The 16323-nt window shown below is 35.7% G+C and overlaps 1 protein-coding gene across 1 annotated transcript; it reads right to left on the bottom strand.

Moving 5' to 3' along the window:
* Positions 1-7918: 7918 nt before the first annotated feature.
* Positions 7919-15866, bottom strand: LOC133199390 (internalin I-like). Its single transcript, XM_061335194.1, has 11 exons — positions 15643-15866; positions 14709-14864; positions 14151-14340; positions 13784-13852; positions 13374-13505; positions 9981-10091; positions 9534-9676; positions 9320-9385; positions 9132-9225; positions 8912-8977; positions 7919-8176 (listed from the first exon to the last, which is right to left on the bottom strand). The coding sequence occupies exons 1-11, from the start codon at positions 15804-15806 to the stop codon at positions 8132-8134; spliced, it is 1236 nt and encodes a 411-aa protein (XP_061191178.1). The 5' UTR covers positions 15807-15866; the 3' UTR covers positions 7919-8131.
* Positions 15867-16323: the final 457 nt, after the last annotated feature.

Genomic DNA, 16323 nt, shown 5'->3' with positions numbered 1-16323 from the left:
ATTTCCTGTGTTTAGTGTTCATCACTAAACTGATCACTAAACTCGTCTACTGATCGAGAACCTTAGAACTGATTCAGTTTCTCTGTAAAGCAGCTTTTAGGATAACAAACTGATTTTCAATGCCTACCTCATCTAAAAGGTGTAGGAATGAGCTAATGATTAAGACTAGCAATGATTCAATATTGTAAATATCATATTTAAGGGTGGATTTTTTCCAAAATGCATTCACCAAAAATTATGAAATCATACATCATCTTGGTAAGGGGAAGACCCTTTGATTTTGAGAAGAGGTGGCCTATTTTGTTAATAAACACTCTGTCAGAGAAAATGTTGAAAATAAGAATCTGTCCTCAACTGGCGAGAAAATAAATATGTCCCTGTCTAGTGCTACTAATCCCCCTCCTAAGAAACTTAATTTGAAGAATTTGTATCTATAGTAGCTAGAAAAATAGTTGAGCAACGATTTATTTGTCAATACGTTAATTGATTTGAAGAAATTGTTGATTGATACGTAATCAAAGAACGGAAATACATTCATAAAGCCAGAGGAAAATGAGGTCATTTCATTTTCTTTTATTTTTGTAAATAAACATTTCGTTTTATAGATATCATCAATAATTAGATTTCATGTTTTCCTGAAAAAGTTCATGGGCTGCATAAGACAGCATCTGAAAGAAAATCAGATTCTTCTAAAGTAATACAGTACCATTGTTGCGAAAAACATGTCCAAAAAATTCAATACATAATCACATTAAAAGTGAGAAAGTGGATGTGCCCCGTCTCTGTGTGCATTTTGGATGAAATATGTAAATGCATCAATTTTGTTATTATCATATAGCGAAACACTAAATATAATCCCCAAATAAGAGTTCAGGAAATTTGTCAGAAAAAATGTCAAACTCTGTGTTTACGAGGTGTAAAAGCTATCTACATACTGAGAATGACATCGTAAATTCATATTTCACTTTTCAGTAGTACACACCTAGATTCATAAAATGGATAAGATGATGTCGACTGAAAGCTTAACACAGAAAGACTGTTTTGGATGACATCTTTTTATGCACCCTACCTCGTCATCTTTGCTATGCAAAGGGGTTTCGACAGCACCGCTCCCAATAAACGTTTGTTAGATGCAAAGCGGATCGAAAATGTTATGGCTAGCGAAGATTTACATACAATGGATTATACAATGCTTTAGTTACATGTACTAGGTATCTAATTGAGTCAATAAATTTGTCATTTTCTTTTGGTTTGGTCAAGAAACGAAATGTCTATCATCAAACACAGACTTGGGTATTTTTTTAACCCATATATTCGACTTCTTTGTCTTCATGTGTTGGTGCCCTCTGGACTCGAAGACTTTGATCTAGAACCTTACCCTGACAGTGTCTTTGGTGATAGAACTTACACTGACGGTGCCTTTGATAAGAACATAAGCCTGACGTTTCTTTGATATAGAAATTACCCTGACGGCTTCTTTGATGATAGGACTTACCCTAACAATACCTTTAATGAGAACATTACCCTGACGTGTCTTTGATGCAAGAACTTACCTTGACAGTGTCCTTGTTACAAGAATTCACCGTAACGATGTGTTACCTTGACAGTGTCTTTAAAGAGAGACCTTATTTTGACGGTGTATTTGATGTAGAATCTACCATGACGGTGTCCTTGTTACAAGAATTTACCCTAACGATGTGTTACCTTGACAGTGTCTTTGAAGAGAGACCTTATTTTGACGGTGTATTTGATGTAGAATCTACCATGACGGTGTCCTTGAAAAGAAAACTTACGCTGACGTTGTCTTTGATGAGAGAATTAACACTGACGATGTCACTGATAAGAGAACTTACTCAAAAGGAGTCTTTAATGTAGCACTTACCTTGACAAAGTTTTGTTGTAAAAATTTATCCCGACGGTATCTTTGAAGGTGTATTTGATAAGAGAACTAACTGGCTTACGTTGTTTTTCAACAGCACTTATCCTAACGGTGTCTTTGATGAAAGAACTTACCTTGATTCTGTCACTGACGGTGCCCTTATTGAGAAAATATATCCTAACGGTGTGTCTGATGAAAGAAATTACCCTGACGAAGAACTTGCCCTTGCGGTTGTTTGATGAGAACTTACCCTGACGATGTCTTTACGAATGAAATTACCCTGACATTATCTTTTATGAGAATTTACCCTGATCGTGAACTTGATAAAAACATAATAGGGAACTTACCCTGACATTGGCTTTGATGAAAAATTTAAAAGTATGTTTGATGAGAGAACTTACCCTGAGAGAGAACTCACTCTTACAGTGTCTTTGATGAGAAAACTTACTCTGACGGAGACCTTACAGTTCTTTGATGAGAATTTCCCCTGACAGTGTCTTTAACGAGGAAAATTACCCTGACATTGTCTTTGATGAGAACTTACCAGTCTTTGATGAAAACATACACTGATGGAGAATTTACCCTGACATTGCTAATGAGAACTTAAACTAATTGTGTCTTTGATGAGAGAGAATTTACTTTTATGGTGCATTTCGTGATAACTTAACTTGACGGTGTCTTTGATGATAACGTAACCAATCTTATGAGAAAACTTACTCAGACCTAGAAATTACCCTGATTGTTAGATGTTTTAATGATAGAACTTATTTTCACGCTGTTTTGGTTGAGAAAATGTACCCGGACCGTGTCTTTTACGTAGAATTTCCCTGATCGGTTTCTTTGAAAAGAGAACTTACCCTGACTTGTCTTGGATGATAAAAAAAATTATCCTGTCAGTGTCTTTGGTGATCACACCTACCCTGTCGATTTCTTTGATGAAAGTACTACAATGACATTGTCTTGGTGAGATGATGTTTCCCGATATAGTCTTTTACGGTGACTATGACTATAGAACTGACCTTTACTCTTGGATGAGAGAACTTTCCCTGACTGTCTTTTTAAGAAATATTTACCTTAAAACGTCTTTGATAAGAGGATACCTTGACAAAGTCCTTATTGAGATAACGTTCCCTGACGGTGTCTTTGATGAGAGAAGTTATTTTGACGAAGCCTTTGATATAAAACACCTTGACGGAACCTCTGATGTAGTACTTACCTTGACGGAGCCTCTGATGTAGTATTTATCTTAAAAGGAGTTTGTAAAACTTACCCTGCCAGCGACTTTGATCAGAGAACTTACCCTGTAGATGTCTTTCACAAAGAAATTCCCTTATAGTGTTTTCGAGAATTTTAGAGAAAATTAATCTGATGAAGTTATTGATGAGAGAACCTAACCTGACGGTGTCTGTGATATTTAAACTTCCCTGAGAGTGTCTTTAATGAGAGAACATTCCCTGACGGTGTCTTTGATGAAGAACATTCCCTGAAGGTGTCTTTGATAAGAGAACTTACCCTGACTGTGTCACTGATGAGAGAACTTACAATGACGTTGTATTTCATACAGAATTTACCATAACGGTGAATTTCAAGTAGGATCATGATGACAGAGTTCAATGTTCAACTTACGAGGGGTGATCAAAAAGTTCACGAACTAATCGAATAACTTCCTTAAAAGAAATAAAATTAGATTTCTGTGTTTTATTATTTTTTTTAAGTAGTCCTGTCCAATTTTAATGCGTGTCTGCCATCGTTCTGCCTATGCGCGAATCACAAGATCCAGGCGGTCACGTGACATACTCCGTAGCGCTCTGTTCACAGAGGCTAAAAGATGTTTCCGAGTCTTATATTTCATACCATGTAAGTTATTTTTTAAAACAAGAATAGTCCATTTGTCACAAATAGCCAAATCTCGGTAATAGGATGGGTGGATAAGGATAACTTTTCCCAGAATGAGCATGGTGACCATCAAAACCCGACTTCTCTGTCTTGGGTGCGTCGTTTTTCCATTGTGGATAACCCATGGGCGCCTTCTTTTTATCATATTTGATATGTTTAAAGTCTAAAGTGTACTGCATTTTAGGGATGTAATAATTATAATATTCTTAAGATACTCAGCTATACTTCTAACTGTAACTTTGCGACCTTTTATAACAAATTGCTTAACTAAGGACACATCTCTTCCCCAGCTTACTTTCACTGAGCACCAGAACAAACATTATTTTCAACCATCTCCCTTCCTTCACTGTAACAATCAGTCCAATTAATGACTGAACTTCTGCAAGTCTTTTGTCTTCATAAACCTTGTACAAATTATTATATGCTACTGCAAAGGAATTTCCAAGATATACGTTAAACTTTACAGCCTTTCGTTGCTCGAGTACGACTGAGTCAGCCATTTTTTGTCACAAGTCATCTACATATTGACGTCATTTTCATATTGTGACGTCACAAACATGGAGCAAAACATTACGTTACAGCTGCTATTTATAAAACATGTTTATGACTATATGTGTGCCAAATTTCATTATGATCTGAATAGTGGTTTTGTGAATATAGAGATAGTTCGCGAACCTTTTGATCACCCCTCGTATGCTAACAGTCTTTGGTGAGAAAATTTATCTTTTGGTGGTTTTGATGAGGGAATCCAACAAAAAGTAATCTGATTTTTCAATTAGAAAACAAATCATGGTGGTTTCTTCTATATATATACAAGCTTATCTTGATGCTTTATTTGGTAGAGAAATTGCCCGACGGCGTCTTTGATGAGAGAACTTATCCTGAAGGGGGGGGGGGGGCTTACGATTCAGTGTCTTTCATAAGAACATATCCCTCGCGTTGCATTTAATGAGAGAACTTATCCTGAAGGTGCCATTACTGTCCATGACGGCTAACTTACCCTTACGGTTTTGTTGATGAATTAATCTTACTGGTATCTTTATCAAGGGAGCTTACCCTGACGTTGTCTTTGACGAGAGTTTACCCTGATCGTGTTTTTTATGAAAACTTATACTGATGGAGAATGTACCCTGACATAATCTTTGATAAGAACTTACCTTAATGGTGTCTTTAATGAGAAAACTTAAACTGACGCCGTCTTTAATGAGAGAGCTTACCATATCAGTCTTTAAGATGATAGAACAAACCTTACCTAACGATGTCTTTGATTACAGAGAGAAAACAGACTGTGTCTCTGATAAGAGAATGTACCCTGATAGAGTCGCTGATGAGAGAACTTACTTTTACGGTGACTATGATTAAAGAACTAGACCTAACTGTGTCTTTGGTGATAGAACGTACTCTGATGATGTACCCTGTCGAAGACCTTATTGAGAGAATGCACCCTGATATGTCTTTCATGGAAAAACGTAATCTAACGTTATCTTTGTTGAACGAACGTACCCTGACTTGTCTTTGATAAAAGAAAGTACCCTGACTGTTTCTTTCTTAAAATACTAACTTTCCCCGGCGGTGTCCTTATTAAAAGAACTTTCTCTAACTGTATCATTGATAAAAGAACATACCTGTCGGTGTCTTTGAACGTATCCTGACGCTGTCTTTGATAACAGAACGTACTCTGACGGTGTCTTTAATGAGAGAACTTTCCATGTCGGTGCCTTTGGTGAAAACATAATCTGACGGTGTCTTAGATGAAAGAATATTCCCTGACGGAATCTTTAATGAAAGAACGTGACCTGACGGTGAAATTGATGAGAAAAATTCCCTGACTGTGTTTTTGATCAGAGAACCTACCCTGACGGTGTCTTTGATAAGAGTGACCTGACGGTGTAATTGTTGAGATAAATTCCCTGACGGTGTCTTTGATGAGAGAACGTACTATGACGGTGTCTTTTATAAGAGAACGTACTCTGGTGGTGTATTTGATGAGAGAACATTTCCTGACGGTGTCTTTGATAAGAGAACGTACTCAGGCGGTGTATTTGATGAGAGACCATCTGACTGTGTCTTTGATGAGAGAACGTACTATGACGGTGTCTTTGATGAGAGAACATTCCCTGACGGTGTGTTTGATGAAAGAACGTACCCTGACCATGTCTTTGAGGAAAGAACATTTCCTTACGCTGTATTTATTGAGAAAACATTCCCTGACGGTGATTTTAATCAATTTACCCTCAAGATATCTTTGATCCCTTGCAGAGTTTTCATTGAGAAAATGTATCCTGATGGATTCAATGAAGGAAGATCTTAGTCTGAAGGTGATTCCGATTATCAAACTTTCCTGACAGTGTCTTTGGTGAGAGAACTTACCCTGAATGTGTCTCTGATAAAGAATGTATCCAGCTGATAAAGTCATTGATGAGAGAATTTACTGTGACAGTGTCCTTGATGGGAAAACTTACTCTTATGGTGCTTTTGGTAATATGATTTACTTTGACAGATTTTGATGTTGAATTAACTTTGACGGTATTTATTTTGAGAGAATTTACTCTGACAGTCTTTGATGTAGAATTTGCTCTGAGGTGTCTTTGTTGGGAAAACTTTCGCTGACGTTTTCTTTATTTGGAAAACTTTCCCTGACAGTATCTTTGAAGTAGAATTTACTTTGAAGATGTCTTTGATGAAATGATTTACCCTTACGTGTCTTCAATGACAGAACTTACCCTGGTGTGTGTGTTTGATGCAGAACTTACCCTAACACCATACTGATGCACATGGTTCTTTTATGAGACAACACACCTTGACGGTATATTTGATTAAATAGTTTATGAGACTGATCACTTTTCTTTATCTACACCTTTTACACATTATCCTTATGGTGTCTTTGATAGAAACTCTACCCTGATGGTACCTTTCATTGGACAACTTACCATGCCGGTGCCTTTGATGTAACGTTAGACTCTATCCTGTTTGTCTCTCATATAGAACTTAATTACCTGAAGTTTCTGAAGTCTAGGAACTTAACCCACGGTCTCTGTTGTGAAAAACTTATCCTGATGTTCATCTGATCAGAGAACTTATCCATACGTGTCTTGATCAGAAAACTTACCCTGACGGTGTTTTGGGGTGTCTTTGATATATGATTGATGACTCTGATTAGTTTATAACCTAACAGTGACTTTGACGCTGGTGGCTATCTGGTAGTACTTATTTTATCGTTGTCTTTGATTCTGTTGACACTCTGTTAGTACTTGCTTTGTCTTTAACACCAGTGAACTTTGTAAGTACTTACGGTTCAGATGTCACTGGAAGAAGTACTTACCCTGCCAGTATCTCTGACGCTAGAGTAGTCGGTTTTCATACGTTCTTTTGATCTTCTCTGTTTTCTCGGTCGTGATCTCTGACTCTAAAAGATGTATAATATTATACCTTTGGAGGTTGTGGTTTTGGTTCATTTTATCTATGCTGACGTTTGTAAAAGATAGTTTGGTATTTTTCATTTTCTTCATTAGACGTGGACCTTGTAATTGCAATAAGGAAAGCAGAAATTGGGAGAGTTTTGTTTGCTTTAGATGCTGGATAGTTTTCCAAGTCTAGAAAAATCTTCTTAAGTGTATGAATTTAAATTTTAAATGTGACGTTTTCCAATTTTTCAGTTATAACCTTATCATAAAGGCCAAAATAGTTTGATATCAGAAAAAGATTTTCTGACATCTGGAAAATCGAAATTTTGATGTGAAATTTAAGAGGTTCATATAGGCCCTGGCCAACTATAACCTAAATTTTTAAAAGCATGAAAATTAGATTTATCAAAGATACCATGCACTTCAATGCATGATCAGCATATCCTATACCCTGGGGACACCATTTTTCAGTTTGGTATAGATCTCAAAATTTGATGTGCCATTTTAGTATTCATTGCCTTTCAAAGAGATCAATTCCAATAGCTGGTATCATTTACTTGCATTGGTGATATCATTAATTTGAATCATGATACGATGATCACGTGAAATACAGTCTTTATAATTCTCCTCATACAAAAAAGTATAAGCGCAATTTCTGTGAATTCTTTCAAGAATCATAATAATTAAAACAACAAACACATTCTATAATTCTTTTTCTTCTTTATTATCTTTCCTATTTAACTTTGATATTCTATATTTTAGTTCTGGTTACATATGTAATATTAAGCTTCTGTCCTGTGATGATGGTTCCTCAGTGGTTTACGTGATAAATGTGATGGACAAATGAGGAAAACACTTTCTGTTTCTTAAGCAGTGTTTTGTGAACATGTGGCTACTGCGCTCAGTGAAAGAAATAATGGCTTGTGTGATGTGATGATGCAAACAATCTCTGTCATGTGCCCTCTCGTGAAAGTTCTTTTGAAGCAAACTGTAGCAGCTGAAAATACACAAATAACGAAGTCAAGAATTGAGTGCAATGCTTTATGAAAGCAATGTAATGTCTATCTTTCTGTCATGTTATTTTGAATTTACTTCAGTAGGAATAAAATTCAAAATTTACAGCATAATATTTGTCTTAAACATCTAACACGGTTTGTGGCTTTGTTGTAAAAATGTAGAATCAAAGCAAACTATGTGATAATGATATTCACATCTTTATTTGACTTGAATGTATTTTTTTTTTAGTAAACAGATATGTTGTAAAGTATTAGAACATTATAATACTTGAAATATTTAGTCATTTCGTATGTACTTAAATATGTAAAATGATAATTTAATGAACAGTAATATAATACGATTAATTAATTTGCTATTGTTCTAAATAACTTCAGATATTACAAAGAATTAACAAAGAGATGACTGAACATAATCCATGAATATCTTTCCAGACAAAAATCATGAAAACGATTCACATTTAAAATCCTAGATTTATAATACTTATTATCGCTATGTCATACACCTACATGTACCTACCCTATCTGTGTCCTTGATACTGGAGTAGTCTGTCTTATTAACACTATGTCATACACCTATATATACCTACCCTATCTGTGTCCTTGATACTGGAGTAGTCTGTCTTATTACTGCTATGTCATACACCTACACTATCTTGTCCTTGATACTGGAGTAGTCTGTCTTATTAACACTATGTCATACACCTACATATACCTACCCTATCTGTGTCCTTGATACTGGAGTAGTCTGTCTTTGGATGGTGGTGATGGTGATGTTTTCTCCCCTACAAAAGTCAATGTATCAAAATCTGTCAAACCAATTCAAACTTTTTAATACCCTCACTTCTTTTCAGTTGTTGGATAAATACTTCACCAGTTTTAGTGATGACAAGTAATATAAAAAAGAGCTGTAGATTTATTCAGTGTGCAGTCACTGACCTGCCAGACTTTGCCATGTGGTGTGCCAATGCTATCTCTGATATGATCTCTGTGTACTCCTGATGATTCAGTGGCAGATAAATTGTCCAGATATCTGAACATACAAAGAAATAATCAAACATTCTGATATATTAATTATAATATCCAAGAAGTGGAATGATCCGGATTGTCCTCAAGGAATGCCTCACCTCAAACAAGCTTCCAGATCTGTCTTTAACTTTTCCTCATAATCCAAGTATTCATTTTGTAGACTCCTGTTGTAGACATTCAGACAAAACAAGTTGAAGATCAATATCAAAGCTTGTGCCCAAAATAACACTTAAAAATACCTCAATGTACTATAATGTACTTACATACATATGCACCAAAACAATTGTGCTATAACATAAAATTAAATCCTACACAATCCTCCTTTGTAGAAAGTTGATGTTCTCGTCCATCTTGGCTCTGGATTCTTTCATACGTTCTTCAAATGCCTGTTTGGCTGCATCTTTTAATGCGTTGATGTTCTGAATGTGTCTACTAGCACCGGGATCATGTTCTACCTAGTACAAAGATTGTAATTACCAGTATACAATAAATTCTTTTTTACTCTAATAATATAGAATCACTTTAATATGTGGGATCAGTTTTGTTGATTTTTAAATTTACTGCTAGGGATATATTTCATATGTAAAGGCATTGTTATGATAAAGTTCATGAGTAAAAGGATTACAATGAAATACAGGCCTAACCATCCATAAAATACAATGATTCCTTAGTATGTAGCACAAAATGAATGTGTGATAGATTAGTGAGAAACTCTATTCTGTCGGAGTGTTCTGTGGAATCCCTAGTTCATATACTCACACTGACTGTGGGTTTAGGTAGTGGACGGACAGCTATATTGTCCAGGGTTTTTATACTGGTTTCCTTCAAGATGTCAGTCTGGTACATTCTATCTCTTTCTATTGGGTTACCCTTCAAAGAATTAATATATTAATCATATTATTAGCAATATGATTTGCTACCAAATCAAAAACTTCATGTAAAGTTTTATTTTAAAATTAATGAGCAAGTTATATTAAATGAAAGGAAAGAGAGTAAAAAACAAGATGTGTTTGTGAAACACTGATGTCCCCATATAACAGTTTGTGGGAAAGGTTAAAGTTCCTCAAATGCAAGTCAAACTCCAGGTCAAGAAATCAAAAATGTTGGTACCCAAAGAAAGGTCTTGTCTCAAGGAATATACTTGTGAAATATGAAAGCCATAGCACCAACTGTTGAAAAGTTATGGCGAAGGTTTAAGTTTTTTTAAAAGTAAGTAAAACGTCAAAGTCAAGGTCAAATGGTGCCCAAGGGAAGGTCTTGTCACAAGTGATACACATGTTCATGAAATGTGAAAGCCCTAGAACCAAACGTTCGAATGTTATGGCCAAGGTTAAAGTTTTTCCAAAGTAGGTCTAACTCCAAGGTCAAGGTCAAAGGGTCAAAGTTGTTGGTATCCAAAGGAAGATCTTGTCACAAGGAATGCACATGTGAAGTATGAAAGCCCTCGCACCAAATGTTTAAAAGTTATGGTCAAGGTTAAAGTTTTTCAAAAGTAAGTCAAACTCAAGAGTCAAGGGTCAAGGTCAAAGATGTTGGTATCCAAGGAAGGTCTTGTCACAAGGAATACACGTGTGAAGTATGAAAACCCTAGCACTAACTGTTAAAAAGTTATGGCCAAGGTTAAGTTTTTTCAAAATTAAAGTAGGTCAAACTCTAAGGTCAAGGTCAAAAGGTCAAAGTTGTTGGTATCCAAATGAAGGTCTTTTCAAAAGGCATACACATGTGAAGGATGAAAGCCCTCGCTCTAACTGTTCAAAAGTTATGGCCAAGGTTAAAGTTTTTTTTCAAAAGTAGGTCAAACTCCAAGGTCAAGGAAAGGGTCAAAGTTATTGGTATCCAAAGAAAGGTCTTAAACAATAAATACACATGTAAAGTTTGAAAGCCCAAGCACCAATTGTTCAAAAGTTATGTCTAAGGTTAAAGTCTCATAAAATTTTGCAAAAGCAGGTCAAACTCCAAGGTCAAGGTTGAAAGGTCAAATATGATGTTGGTAGTTAAGAGAGATCTTGTCACAAGAAATACACATGTGAAATATGAAAGCCACAGCTCCAACCAATCAAAAGTTATGGGCAAGGTTAAAATTTTTCAAAATTAAAGTAGGTCAAACTCCAAGGTCAAAGGTCAAAGTTGTTGGTATCCAAAGGAAGGTCTTGTCACAAGGAATACACATGTGAAGTATGAAAGCCATAGCACCAACTGGTCAAAAGTTATGGCCAAGGTTAAAGTTTTTTTCAAAAGTAGGTCAAACTCCAAGGTCAAGGTCAATGGGTCAAAGGTGTTGGTATCCAAAGAAAGATCTTGTCACAAGGATTACACATATGAAGTTTGAAAGCCCAAGCACCAACTGTTCAAAAAATATGGCCAAGGTCAAAGTCTCACAAAATTTTGCAAAAGCTGAATCTCCAAGGTCAAGGTCAAATGTGATGGTACCCAAAGAAAGGTCTTGTAACAAGAAATACACATGTGAAATATGAAAGCCATAGCTCCAACCAATCAAAACTTATGGGCAAGGTTAATGTTTTTGCAGACAAACAAACAAACAGACAGACAGACAGATGGACAGGGCAAAAACTATATGCCCCCGAATCTTCAATTACAGGGGCATAAAAACTTGTAACAATATTATAATTGCTCATTTGACTTAACCTTCAGTACAGGGAAAATAACCTGAGATCTTAGTTTTTGCTGTAGATAAAATAGCAAATTAATAAAACTGTGAATAAAATGCATGTAGAAGGTCATTAAATATATGAAGACAAACTTTATATTTGTATGAATTTAAACACCCACCGGTACCAAAAGGCTGGTAAAGGTCTTGAGGAATGAAACCAATATCACTAAGTTACATTATCAAAACCTCAAGTTAATGCCTACCATCTGAAATAGGTTCTGCCAGCAAGCCACATGTCCACCCCCCCCCCCCCCCTTGTTGGTGGTCCTGGAATGCTTTTGGTAGCTAAGTGACAGTGGCAAAAGGCAAGTCTCCAGCACCTTTAAATAACTAGTACCTGTGACTAGGGGAAGGAAAACCCCAACAGAAAACCATTGGTCCTCTGGGTTCAGGGGGATTTGCATAGGATTAGCAATCCTATCATGTAAAACCTCTCCCCACTACAGAAACCAGAGCAACAGAAGAAATCCAATGCTCAATTCAGGGAGACCTAGAGGTTGTAAGACACAGACTGGTGAAAGCCATATGGAAACCAGTCAACCAAAAGATATGACAATGAAAGCAGTAACAAGGATAGGGACCTGGAATGTGAAAACCATGTTCGAAACGGGGAAGGCAGTCCAGGTAGCCCAAGAGATGAGGAGGTACAAAATCCAACTTCTTGGAATATGTGAAAGCAGATGGAATGGAACTGGCATGTCTACACAGACTAGTGGAGAAACAATCATCTACTCTGGACATGCAGATGAAAACTACGAACACACAGAAGGAGTTACCATCACAATGTCCTCAGCTTCAGCAAGTGGGACTGATAGAATGGGAACCAATCTCAACAAGGATAATAACAGCAAAATTCCACTCTAAAGGATGGAAAGTAACTGATTCAGTGCTACTCACCAACATACACTGTAGATGACCAAGATGTGACATCAAAATCTTGACTGGTGACATGAATGCCAAGACAGGTGCAGACAACTCTGGGAGAGAACTCATCATGGGCACCCAGGCACTTGGGGACATGAATGAGAATGGAGAGTTGTTCACAGATTTTTGTGCATTCAATGACCTTGTGATAGAAAGAAGTGTCTACCAGTACAAAAACATCCACAGAGACGGGGGGTTTCCCCTGATGGAAAACCAGAGACCAAACGGACTTCATCACTATCTCTAGGAAGTGGAGATGTAGTCTCCTCGATACGAGCTGTGGACAACTGAAAAAGGCTGCCCAAAACAGAGTGCACTGGAGGACTGTTTCTGAGGCCCTAAGTTCCACCCAAAACCAAAAGAAGCCATGATGATGACGGGTATCAAAGGAAAAACAGCAAAAATTTACATTCCCAAATTCCAAAACCCATACAGACTTTTCTTCTTTAATTTTTATCAATTGTTTAAAAACAGCTGACTCTACAGAGCATTGACAGTAGACCCATTTTTGGGAAATGTGTTTCAAGAAAAAAAAGTTATTGAAACTGTTGACTTACATGTAGAGAGAGAACATCAAGCCTCTTCAGTTGACCTAGAACCCCTACAGCATTGTGAAGGGAGTGGATTCTGTTACCGGACAAATTCAGGATTTGTAGATGAAAGCAGCTGGTCAGGGGAATCATTTCTGTCTGAAGGAAATAACAATGTCAAGATTCTATTAACATCTGAAAATATTGTTATGTTTCATGGAAATAAATTTCAAAGGTCATCTAAGTTTGGAATGATTAGAACTCATGTCAGTATCATTGACTTAAATCTGCAAAAATTTGTTACCACTGCACAACCTAAGTTACCTCATTTAGCAGTTACTTTCACTTGTTTATAAGTCTTTACACAGTGACATTTTCTTTCTTCAAATTCATACATTCATCTTGAGAATTAAGTTATGTGTATGCCTTGTACCTACCACTTCATTCCTTTGTGCGTACAATTCTCTTAGTTGTGGTAGTGCTTGGACACCATCCAGAGACTTGATCTAAAACAATGTATGTACATGATATATAGTCCTAATATAACATCCTGTTGTTTTTTATTTATTTTGTGAAAGGAGAGAAAAATAACTCACTGAACCATTTTAAACAATTGAGAAATCATTGCTATTCAGTTTTTTATAAAATAAATAGGGACATTACACTGTATTATGTTTTTGAGAATTTCATCAATTAAAAGTAGTTTATTCACCAAGAAACGTCAGTACTTTACTTAAATACGAAATTCTCCTTTGGCTTACCGTACACATGACAAAAAAAAAGTTTTAAAGTATGTACAAGTACCTTATTATTATTTAAGTTAAGGATCTGCAGGTTCATCATGCTTGGCATGTACGATATATCCTCCAGTTCATTCATGCTGAGATTCAACTCAACCAAGGAACTACTTCTCACAAGGTTCTCAATTTGAGATATAGAATTGTGGGATAAATTCAAGGAATACAATTTTTTACACACCTCTATACCTATGAATCTGAAATAACAGAAAATTGCTATGTAAACTAAAGCATTATATCAGTAAAAGTTAAGAGATAATAATATTTAAACTGGATGTTTTATTCACATTTATTGATGGTTGTAAGTGTTGAATAAAATTTCCCCACATAGTTGCATTTGAACATCATTGTTAAGAATAATTTAGCTAATTTTTACTTTTAAGTTCTTTGTCAATTATTTTGGAGCAAAAACTTTACACAATCAATATTGATTAACATAGAACAAATGTAGAACAAATGAAAACCGCATTTCTACATACTTAGTATATTTTTATGAAACATTTTTCATATAACATTTCTGTATCCATGCAAAGGAGAAAGTACTTAATTGAATATTCATGCTTACTTGTTTATTTTGTTTAATGATGCATTCAGTTCTCGCAGATTCTGAAATGGTAGGAAACTCTCATGCTCTAAGGAAGACAACTCATTTAAAGATACATCCATTTTGAGGATACGAGAGGGTGTATCAATCACAGAGGACAATCTGGCCTGTGGCTCCCTGTAAAAGAAAAGTGTTTTTACAATGAAAAGAAAAGTAGATGCTCTCATTCGAATATATGGAAAATGAAAAACTATCAATGAAAAATACTGAACATGAATTTCTGGAGCCTTAACTGGCTTAAGCAGGTTGGGACCAATCGCTCAAATGGGATATAATACCCATTTGGGATATAATATCCCAAATGGGATATAAATTTACAGTGCAAAAAATGAAAATTTTTATTTTGGCTATAAATATCATAAATCCGCAGCAACATACTTATAATAAAGGAATAACTTTTGGTTTACAAGTTTTTCTATATGCCCACTGTTTAGGAGATTGATCTCTCGGAAGTTCCTAAACTTCTTGGGGATCAATCTAACAAACTGTAGGGTTGCAGAAAAACTTGTATGCCAAAAGTTATTCCTTTTTAAGAATTCTGATGCGGATTTATGATATTTATAGCCAAAATGAAATTTTTCATTTTTTGCACTGTGAATTTATATCCCATTTGGGATATTATATCCCAAACGGGCTATTATATCCCATTTGGGCGATTGGTCCCAACCTGTTAAGGCATATTAAATACAGAGAGACACACAAAATAAAAAACTAAAAATCGATAAATGAAGTGCATGAAGAAAATTTTATATAAACAAGTAATACGTATCAACAATAAAAGATTTCTTAATCAAGCATATAAATTCTTTTAAATGAAAAGGACAGACTTTTGCCTTCATACGAGATGGCAAAAGCCTGTCCACTTCTCTAAAAAAAGAATAAATCAAGTTCCAACCTTTCATCTCCCCAGTGGAAGCTGAATACAATATCTCTCAACTGGCACATCTTTAAATCTAGCTCATAGTTGCTTCCCCTTGTTTCTACTCCCCATTCACCGGGTTGTATCGTAAGGGGGTGAATTCTTCTTTCTACAAAATCTCGTGTCAGTTGCTTTGCCATGCTACCACTTGTTGTGACAGCCCCGGAAAATCAATTTCTTCGGTAACAAGTATGATAATTTTTCCAAAATTGAAAAATTGTTTACATTAGTTTCCTTGGAGCGGAAGTACCTGTTCATCGAATTACGATCCCGATTTAAATATTCAATTCTTGAATTGTTCATCGCTTCAGCACACAGCTCTGATTATAACTTCTTTTGATAAAGCACATTGATTCAGGATATTTAAACATGGTAATATGTATGGTTGAGATATAAATGTATGACTTTGTCAATTATTTTTCATAAGCTAATTTAAGGCCATCTGAACATGCTGAAGTATGCACAAACCAACTTCCATACCAGAAAAGACCAGCAGCACAATATACGCTTTAAAAATATTCTTTTGATTGAGGTTTAGAAAGATAACATTCCTCTGTTTCCAGATTCTTTGTAAAGTGACTGTCGAATGATAGTACAGACTAATATGTGAGAAAAATATGTGCTTTACTTTTATGACACCCTGTAGGCAGTATGTAA

This window comes from Saccostrea echinata, unplaced genomic scaffold (assembly GCF_033153115.1).
Source record: "Saccostrea echinata isolate AGI-Se365-2 ecotype Australia unplaced genomic scaffold, CSIRO_AGI_Sech_v1 ptg000034l, whole genome shotgun sequence".
NCBI classification, from domain to species: domain Eukaryota; kingdom Metazoa; phylum Mollusca; class Bivalvia; order Ostreida; family Ostreidae; genus Saccostrea; species Saccostrea echinata.
Note: the sequence above shows the minus strand (reverse complement) of the source record. Positions and strands in the feature narration are given on the sequence as shown.